Source organism: Cornus florida, unplaced genomic scaffold (assembly GCF_030987335.1).
Source record: "Cornus florida cultivar Cherokee Brave unplaced genomic scaffold, ASM3098733v1 CherokeeBrave_3.0.0_Hap2_Chr11, whole genome shotgun sequence".
NCBI lineage: Eukaryota > Viridiplantae > Streptophyta > Magnoliopsida > Cornales > Cornaceae > Cornus > Cornus florida.
Genome location: NW_026775581.1, coordinates 92,853,681 through 92,864,662, shown reverse-complemented (window position 1 = coordinate 92,864,662; position 10,982 = coordinate 92,853,681). Strand labels below are relative to the sequence as shown.

General features: G+C 38.5%; 1 protein-coding gene across 1 annotated transcript; it reads right to left on the bottom strand.

Annotated features, from left to right (window-relative positions):
* Window positions 1-7,094: 7,094 nt before the first annotated feature.
* LOC132281554 (uncharacterized) lies at window positions 7,095-7,523 on the bottom strand. Its single transcript, XM_059783248.1, has one exon. It carries the CDS (start codon window positions 7,521-7,523, stop codon window positions 7,095-7,097), a length of 429 nt encoding a protein of 142 aa, XP_059639231.1.
* Between the last annotated feature and the right edge of the window lie 3,459 nt (window positions 7,524-10,982).

Below are 10,982 nucleotides of genomic sequence, written 5' to 3'. Positions count from 1 at the left end.
GACACATTGGGTTGAAAAATCCAGGGTCGTTATATTTGTGGTCCAAATCATGTTTTTCCTGTCTCACAACAGTCACCACATGCATCTGTATTGGTAATATCATGATCACACACATAGACGAAAAACCAAAAGTTCATTTACATGAAACATTACATCCGACTACAGTCTCAAGACATAAGCTTACGAAAGAGATACAAAACAAGTTTAAAGTTTTACAAAACTTGTATATACAACAGAAAATTAACACCAAAAAAAGTCCGTTAAGTCCTGTCTAAACCTGTGGGGAATGTCTTTCACCACTTCCTTTCCGTGTCCTGAAAAATAATAATAAAGAGTGAGCACAACGGCTCAGTAGAAAATGCCTAAAACGCACTCCTTAATGCCTCCGTGAATCCAAACAAAGAATAACGATTAGAAAAAAGGGTCATGTTTGTTCGGGAAGTAATAATCACCATATAATACGATCTCATAAACTCAGTGAAATACAATGTTAATGAGGTGCCAATGTCTCTCTCCCCATTATCTAAAATTCTATCGAACATTTTTCCTAAATTTCAGATTTTGTTTTCATTTCAAAAATAAAATTTTCTTTTTTTAAAAAAAATCTGTTCTGCCCCATATAATGCCCAATGTAATACATGAATGACACACCTCATAATCTCAAAATGTTATATCATTTCCAACATCAAATTTCAGTTCTATAAGTCGTACTTGATAACAAACTAAAATGGCAATTTTGAACCCACAACAACACCATCATTCATGCTTTAAAGTCAAGGTCCCAGTTCAATTTTTGAGTAACAACAACCACCACAATCCTTACAACAAAATAGTCTTATTCATGCTTTAGAAACAAGATACAAATTTCAGTTTCATATAAAACTATAACACCATCGTTGTAATTACTAATTTTTTTTTTCAGTTTAGAGAACACCCAACCTCAAAACCATCATGTACGCTTTAAGGACAATGTACCAATCAGTTTTCTTTTTTTTTTTTTCCTTTTTTTTTTTTTTTAAATAATATTAACAACACCCAACTTTGAACAAAACAGCCCATAAGTGAAGCAAACTAACATCAAATTTTCAGCATCTAATCAACAACAATACAACCATTATGGTTACTAGAATTTTAATTTTTTATACACATAAACACAACCGACATTAAGAAGAGCTCTAATTCAATGTTTAAAACAAATAACACGTCATCCCCATGTAAGCTACAAAATTTCAGACTTGCAACAACAACAACACAGTAACAACGAAAAGCTTACAACAAAACAATTTCATGGTTGAGGTGAATTATCATAGGACTTTCAGTTTATAAGCATAACTACCCAACCATTGTAATTACTAGAATTTTTTCGTTCTATGCGCATAAACACAACCAATATTTAGAGGGCAAAAATTTCAGTTTTTAAAAGAAAGAAAACCACAACACACCATTAATATACAAACTATAAATTTCAGATTTAACAACATAACATGCTTGCAAGGAAATTTCAATTCTAGTCACATAGTGGTTCAACTAAGGAGGTTAATTCATAAGAAAAACAAAGGAATTGAGGTTTAGGACAACCTCTTCCTCAACCAAGCAAGATCTTCAAAACAGCCCCCAAATTTGAAATTCCTAGCCCCCTGTAAGATTGGTCTCAATTAAAAGCTCTCCTCAACTCATCAACTTCCTCACCTATGGCTTCATAAAAATCTCACTTTAATCACTCTAAAAACAAGCTTAAAATGTAGAAGACATTTAGGGCATAAAGATGGATATAGAGTGAGAAAGTGAAGGGTTAGAGAAAAAAAGAGTATTTTGCCGGGTGAAGGAAAAAAGAGATGAAATAATTTGGTCTACAATTGAACTTGTGATCAATAACTTGCCATTTGTCACCATGTGAATAAATTACACTTTATGGTTAGTTACTCTTTTGCCCATTTATAACCATTGAAACTTCATCTATGTCCCAATAAATAGGAAAATTTGATAACATTACATATATGCACGTTTAATTCCAATTATTTTGACTATGTGGTTATGGTTGCTTATATACAAAGTGGTGGATATATGCTATGTGTTAAATGAATTTGTAAGCTTAATTACCTTTTTGTAGTGAGGAAGCATGCTTAGAAACGACAAGTTGTATATTTTGTGAATTCTAATTGCCATAAAACTTTGATGTTATAATTGTAGAAATAAATATTTAGAAATTTTCTTTACAAGATGTGGTTATGATATATGGGTGAAATGTATGGAAATTTGGTTGTTAAACTTAGCATTTGGAATCATGAAGCATTCATGCATCTATCGGGAAAGAAAAAGGAAAAGTGTTTTTTTGAAAACAAATGAAATTTTTGAGGAAAGGTTTTTTTGAAATGTGTTTGTGAAAACCCGGACGCCTAGGAGGCGCCTAGTGGTCCATGGTGTTAGTGTAGTCTGGAGAGGAGTATGGTTGAGCTAACTAGGCCGGATGCGATGCCTTGGAGGTGCCTTGTGGTCGTGGATAGTTGGCCAATCCTCCTTTCGTGACGCCTTGGAGGTGCCTTGGGTCGGATTGCACTAATAATTTGGAAGTTGAAACAGAAATGTTTCGGAAATGGGAAGCGACATGAGCATGGCATTGCACTTCATTAGCATACATGGTATATTTGTGGTTATATTTGATGTTATGGTTATAGATTATATTCCCGGTATAGTATAATCCCATTCTCTTGATTTCTATTTTATATGTGGATTCACGGGATCATAAGAGGTGTGTCTGAGACACCTCGTACTGAGCTTATGCTCACCCCATTATTGTAACATTTTTCAGGACATGGACGGAAAGTGGCGGACGACGCTTCTCCACAGGGTTCGATGGGTTAGTAGACTGTTTTGACATACTTTGTAGCTATGAAATCATTTTATTATTTATTTTTTTTTTTATTATTATTATTATATAAACCCTGGGATGACACGTATATTATGTATTAATATAGAACAGGATGGTAATGTTCTTAGTTGACCTCGGGTTCGGGTAAGGACCGCTTAGCGATTCGAACCCCCGAGTTCGGGTCGTTACAAATTTGGTATCAGAGCAATGGTTTGAATACCATTAGGTAGAGGCCTACCTAGGATTGTGTGGGAAGTTATTTGCATTATTTATGAGGCTAGTTGCTAAAGTGTTTTGTTAATTGGAAAACATGCTTAATTGTTACTTGTTTACATGTTTATGTGCTTACGGTTTTGAAAGACATGCTCCCTTGCTATGTGTTTACACGTTTATAGGTTTATATGCAAAAGTTTATGTTACATGGCCATGTACAAGGAATAGTTAGATGATCTAACTATGTAAATGAAATGTGAAAGAAAATGAAAGCATGTTAATTGTGTATGAGGAGTATGGTGACGAAAAGTGGTAAGCACGGTGCGTGTAGTTCTAAATCAAATGTTAATATAACAAGTAATGAACATGGTATATGCAAACATGTTTTATGTAGTATTGTGGGTTTCATTCATTTTGTATATGTATATATCTATATTCATATATGTTTATGTGGTTGAGCATTGAGGTGGTTGCTAGTGCGGTAGAGTACTAATCACGGCATTGATGGTTATGTGAGTTTTAACCTGAGTAGGCGATGAGCTTGGTTGCTCTAGGGTTGTTTGGGTACTAGTTCTTATCGAACGAATTGCTTGGTTTTTAGCTCGTGGATTGAGCTATTTGGTGTGTAATCATTTTAATTTTCTTGTTGCATTTGTGCGCTGCTTAGTGCATGACTTCAGAATGGGTTTGTATTTCATGGTATGGTGGCTGTGTTGAGTGTAAGTTTCATGCATCGATGTATAGGTTCTTGTGACCGTGGGGGTCAGGTGTATGATTGAAGGTTTTGTGGGAGAAAGGTGTTACCTTAGGGGGTTAGTGTTTGTGACTTGGGTCACGGTTTGGTGCAGAGGTACTTTTAGAACCTATTTGAGGTGGGTGTGGCAGAGGTTGCTTGAGTCACGGGTGTAGTCTATGGGTTGTAGACGTATACTTTGAGTATTCTAGTATGGTCTAAGGAAACGTGTTGGTTCTGGTGGTTGTGGGGACTTGTTAGACTCTATAAGCCTAGGGTGACGTAGGCATTAACTGGAGTCATGCCAGTGTTATGTGATCGACCGTTTGATTTGATTCAGTTCATAGAATATAAAAGTCTGTCTTAGAAACTGGTTTATTGAGGAGTGATTCCCATTTCGGAGAGCTACAGAAGTGTATTCCGGGTAATTGACTCTTAGTGAGTTGATTGCATGGCTCGGTGGATGAGCAGGGTTATTGGTTATCTCGGTTGTCAAGTGTGATACCCCTTGATTCTAGAGCCACGGGTGATCAAGTTCGAGCACAGATCCGAGGGAATATCAAACAATTAATATTTAAAACAAACACAAATTACAAAAATGAATTAAAGAAATAGATATTACAGCTGAAAAGAATTCTAATTAGAAATCCTCAAAATAATAATGTTAAAATCCATTAATCCAAAACCTCCAAAGTAACTGCATTAACTTAACAACTCGGGAATCCCTCAAGTGGACCTCTAATAAAATCCCAAACTGGAAAGGAAATAACTGTAATAAAAAATCCAAAGCTAAATAAAGAAGTAGTCTTACGTAGTCGGATAAATGAATGTCTGTATCTGCTCTGCATGATCAAGCTCTAACTCTGGAACTGACGAGCACCTGAAAAATAAGAGAGTGGGTCAGGCCCACATGTAAGTCATATCCTACTACGATCCATACAGAAACCCAATACGCAGATACATCCTAGATAACTCAACAATAACTAAAGTAGTCCATATATGTATAATTACACACTATAGGACGCTCACTAGTCCAATAGGTCTGTTTCAGCCTGAGTAGAGATACCATGCAAATCGTACATAATGTGGTCATGAGTAACTAGACCTACCAGGGAACAACACCTATGTCTAGTTATCCATCCTAGGCGATATACGCACCCTAACCATGGTCCTAAGACTCAAGCTCATAGTGAAGGGAGTTATCCATACTATATTTTACTAGCTTATGGACTTGAGTGGGGAACTCAGAATGGAGAGTGATCGATTCCCCATTCTTGAATAGGGAACTGAACACTCGAATTGAGAGTGATCGATTCACCATTCTGTTACCAAATCATTTTAATTACGTTTATCATCTTAAATATTTAAAAATCAATTTTTTTTTTTTTTTTTGCTGGCAAAAAGGACAAGATCCGTAAGAACAAGTACAATCATTTTGAATCTCCAACATAAAAAGTTATACCACTTGGATTAAGTTTTTCATGGTTTATTAAATGGAACCTTCATTTTTCGTTTTGCTAACTTATCTCTACTTTACCAAACATATATCAATCTACTCAATTTTTTTTTTTAATAAGTATATATCAATCTACTCATCTTTTTCATTCATTTTTGTATTACGAATTCCAAATACAACAAATAGTTATTTTCAGAATTATTTTGATCTCAAATTGTTATTTTTTATATATTACTATAATCTTCATTATCATTAAATTTCATATATTTTATTTTAATTACTAATCTTTAAATTGATTCGCCTTATTATCATCGACAAATAATATGCACCATTGTGTAAAATTACTGTAAGAATTGGATTTATTAGTGATTCTTAGTGCACATATGATATTATGGGTTTGGTCTTTGCCAACTATTTTACTTCACTACATAGCCCAATAACACGTTATGACCTTTGTTAAAAACCATTAGAATTGTAACAAAGGCCATTGAAGCCCACATATATAGGAGTCATTTTCTTTGACATTAAAGTATGGAGCATTAACCATTGGCCCAAAACAGTGGAAAAGCATATATGACTCAAATATTTCACATAAAAACACACACACACACACACACACACACACACACACATATATATATATATATATATATATATATATATATATTTCAATTAAATAATAAAAGATAACACATGTGACATAGTTAAACAATTAAATCAAATAATAAATAAAAATAATTAAACCAAATAATCACCCAAAAATACAATAAAAATAATAAATAATATGCCGAGACTATTCTTTTAAAATTAGGGATATTACATTTGGGTATATTTCTGGGAGCCACACCTGGTTGTGACTGTTTAGACATCTTCTTTGCTTCAGCCTGTGTCAGCATATAGCATTCTTTTACAGCGACTTGATCGTCCCATAGATTAATAACCTCTTTTTCGTCCGGAGATAAGCACCGCATCACCTGATGAAGGGTGGACGGAACTCCTTTCATTCGGTGTATCCAGCCTCTTCCCATGATGAGATTATAGGAAGGGTGGATCTTTGTTAAGACAAAGTTTTCCTTCAGAGTCCTTTTCGCCACGGAACTCTGGATCCACCGTCAGGCTATGGCAGGAGACTAAAGGATCGATCCCTACCATGTCCGAATGATCCCATGCAAAAGCATCTGTATTGCTTCGAATGACATCAATTAATGCTTCCTTTTCTTTGGATGTGGAAGAAAAGCCTAAATAAGTGACCTTTCGGGGGTCACCGAGGATAACTTCTATGGCTCCGAGGATCTCCTCGGTAGGCTTCGTAGCTTCTTCTTCCTCCTCTACCTTAAGATACTTGGGCAGAGGGTTCTGTAGTTGCTATTTGGATATATTTCTGGGAGCCACGCCTGGTTGTGGCTATTTAGACATCTTCTTTGCTTCAACCTGTGTGAGCATATATCATTCTTTCACAGCGATTTGATCGCCCTATAGATTAATAACCTCTTTGTCGTCCGGAGATAAGCACCGCATCACCTGATGAAGGGTGGACGAAACTTCTTTCATTCGGTGTATCCAGCCTCTTCCCATGATAAGATTATAGGAATGGTGGATCTCTGTTAAGACCAAGTTCTCTTTCAAAGTCCTCTTCGCCGCGGTTACGGATAAGTCTATTACCCCAAGGGGATCTACCCTTGTGCCATTGAACCCCATCAATGGGCTGGAGGTAGGTCGAATTGATGATGACGGGATCTTTAACTGCTCAAAGACTGCCTTTGTGATGATGTTGGCACTACTCCCTGGGTCTATCAAAACCCTCTTGATTATGCAATTCGCCACTAAGAGACTGATGACCAATGGATCCTCATGGGGGAGTTGAATAGGTCGCCATCACCGAATCCAATACCGATGCTGGCCGAAGCGATAGCATTGACCGAGGATAACTTCCTGAGCTTATGGGCTGCCCTCAATTTGGATTTGTATACCTCCTCAGACTTTTGATCATCTTCAGATCTACCATGTATTGCATGAATGACCTTTACTTGATTACCTTCTACCTTCCAAGGATAGACCTCGCGGGGCTTCACATACTCCTTTGTCGTGAGATAATCCGCCAACTCACCTCTAGCTATCATATTTTCCACTTTTCGCCTAAGGGATCTGCAATCATTGGTTGAATGCCCATAATCTCGATGATAGGCGCAATGCTTGCTTTTGTCCCTCTGCTCCAAGGGTTGCTTCATAGGATGCGGGGCTATAAACCTCATCTTATTCTCTTAGAAGAGCCGAGCCAAGGTAGTTCGGAGAGGTATAAACCATTTCTCTCTCCTTTGCCTCTTCTCAGGTGCCTGGGTGATCGTCGTTGAGGCACGCTGGCTTTTCTGGATTTTTGAATTTGGAATTCTCTCCCTAGGCTTGTTTTCCACTGTCACGAGGGTGGCGTGCTGCGCTCGGTGGGCTACATTTTCTCAAGCCGAATGTAGATCTAGGCCTTGGCCTTGAGAGTTTGCATGTTGGGAGGAGAATATTTGACCAAGGAAGTATGAAACTTCATCCCCTGAATCATTGCAAGTTTGAATGTTTCTATAGCAGTCGTGGGATGATAATCTGCTATTTTCAAGGCTTCCATGTTGAATCTAGATAAGAAATCCTGCAGTGTTTCCCCTTTCTTTTGCCTTACGGTGAAGAGGCTGGCAATACTTTTCTTTTGATTCTTATTTCCACAGTATTGTGCTAGGAATATGGTGCACAGAGTTACGTAATCCGGGATGGACTTGTGTGGCCTATTCCTGAACCACTCTAGTGCAGCTCCTGTCAAACTGGTAGGAAAAACTCTACACATCCAAGGATCATTACGGTCATCTAAAGCCATCTTTTGGGTGTAATGATCCAGGTGCCGAGAAGGATCTCCCGTACCGTCAAACTGAGTAAAAGAAGGCATGGTAAATTTCTTGGGCCTCTCTACTATATACACATCGTCAGTGAAAGGAGTCTTCACCAGGGAGTTTTTGTGCTCTCTGGCCATCTCAGCGGGTGTCTGAATCTTCAGCAGTCTTTTCTCATTAAAGGCATCCTGAACACCAGCACCATCTAGAATACCATTGGACCATACCATAAGCTTACGACTAAACTTGGCTTGCTCGTCCTGCGTGCGACGAGGGAAGTTGTCCGAAGCAACTGCCTCGGTCCTTGTCTTCTGCTGCTGTTAAACCTTGTTTGGCTGAGCCTCATTGGGTCGTGCCCTATTAGGTTAAGGCCGGTTAACTGGGGGAATATTCTGATTAGGGGGTGCTGCCGTATCACTTGGTGGTGGCAGTGGTGCCAACTGAGCCATCGCCGTTTGCAGAGTGTTATTCTGCTGTTGAAGCAAGGTGATCTGAGCCACGCTAGCTTCATTCGCTTGACGAAGTACGTCAAACTGGTGTAAAAACTCTTCACGCATCTTCTGCATCAACTTCGTCTGTTGATCCGCTGAAGATCCTCCATTCAACAATCCAGATAGTAGTAGCATAATTCACTTGAAATAAGAGTAGGAATATATTTGTACACGAATTCCCGCATACGGTGCTGTAGGTGCAAAATCCTGCTCAACCAATAACGATTAAGAAAAATAATACAACACACTCAAAAATAGTAAAAATAAACAAGAACAATGTATAGAGAAGTATAGAATTGCTTGGATCCTTTTGTTGGAGGTCTGAGCCTCTATTTATACACAAAAATTGGTAGAATTAAGGTAGGACTCGTGTTGCTTGTCCTCTAATTCTTCCCATACATGACTTTCTTTACAAATAGAGTTTTTTCTATTGTATAATATTTCCTATGTAGAACTTGTTTTGCATAGAACTTTACATCTGTGTTGAATCCTTTGCTTAATAGGACTGGATAATATTTCATTATACTTGGGCCGGATGCAACTCGGTTTAAATGACTTGACCAATGGGCCAGAACTTCAACAGTAGTGACCTTGGGCTGATTAATGTTTTTACCTGGCCTTGGAGGTCCAATACAAATGATATTGGGTTAAAGAATAATGTACTTTGGGCTTGATCCGGATAGGCTTCTGAAATCTACCAAATATAGATTTATATAGTGATGACGTGTTCAATTCTTATTGGAGGGAGATTTTTCCCTTCACACTTTGCCCCTAATTCCTCTTTAAATGGGTTACGGTTCCTAATTAAGGGGGAATTGAAGTTGTGTAGTTGCCACTTTCGAACGAGGCATTTCCATTTGTGTCTATTGTTATTCTGACTCAAGGATTTCTTCAAGACTTGCTTTTGTTCTCAGTGTGCTCGTTCCATCCATTGCGTTCTTCACATTTTCATATCTCCAGGTTAGTTCTTCTTTCCCTTCTTCCAATCTTGCATTATGACTCGGTTAATCAGTCGGATGTTTCCCCAATCCAGGCTGAGACATCTACCTCTGGGTTGGACAGTATTTTTACTAAGGAAGAAAGGAACGCAATTTTATCTGTTCGTCGTATCAAGTTTTCGATTGAATCCGTAATGGAAGATTTCGAGATTCCCAATGGGGTAAAAATTGTAGAATACCCAAGGGCGCCGATTTTTATGCCGACGAGGGCGTCGGAGAAGACGAGTTGCTCCTCTCTGTTGGGCATCTCAACGCTTTTAGATTCCCCCTTCATCCCTTTTTATCATTTAGTCTTTAACAAATTGGGGATTGCACCCCTACAAGTAAACCCTAACTTCCTTTAAGTAATCTCGGCACTCCTCATTCACCGATGGCTGGAGAGTCTTGACCTGACTCTGGCTGACTTGCTGATCACTTACACTATTTCTAAGCATGGAATCGAACCTGGTCGCTTCTATTTCACCTCTCCCTTGCATCAAAGGATATGTACAGACCTCCCTACTTTTAAAAAAAAGTGGAAAGAGAAGATGATAATTGTTAAAGGGAGATGGGCCATGCCTCAATCGAGCAAACTCCCAATCCCACATAAGTTCGGGAAGTTAGGTATAGAACGTCCCCCCTCTCTTCATGAAGATTGTTCTGGTTATTTCCCATGTCGAGTCTTATTCTTTCGGTATATTTATGAGTTTCTTGGTGTTTTTTCATTGACATTCCCTTCCTCTGCTGCCAAGAAGAGGCTTTCCTTCCTTGAAGAGCAAGTTTGGAAAGACCCTCCTTCTGTTGAGGACTTGTTTACCTCTGCAAACCTTAAAGTAGTTGCTTCCAGAGCCGTAGCTGCTGATCTCATGGACCTCTCACTTCCATCTTTCGACAGCTTCCCCATGATTGAGGAAGAAAAACAAAGGGCTGAAGCCTTGAAGAGAAAGGCTACAGAGAGTGCCCCATTAACTATATTATGCTCAAACGAACAGGAGAAAGAGATTAACGAAATTCCTCTGAACAAGAAGGCGAGGTTGACTTCTTCTTTAACTACAAAATCCAAAGGCGCTTCCAACACAAAAAATAAAGGAAAGAAGGCTGAAAAGACTAATCTTGAAGAGGAGGTCAGAGCTTACGTCCTTGCTGAGGCTGGAGCACCTTGGACTCCTTCTTTCTCGAAGGCTGACAAGTCCGTCCTCCATACTGGTGATTCTATGATCACTGATCCATCTGTAGTGCTGGCTATTGCTCAGAGAATATGGCTCCCCAAGGATAAAGAGATTATTGGTAGGATGGGATTGGAACAGCTACTCCCTTCTGCCCCCGTTCGAGCCATAGAGGTTTGCTCCTCCCCTCTTCTTCCATCGTCATAA

What these genes read in the sequence shown, in the direction of transcription:
- LOC132281554 (XM_059783248.1), bottom strand. Translation starts at nt 7,523, where the DNA reads ATGAGGTTTATAGCCCCGCATCCTATGAAGCAACCCTTGGAGCAGAGG.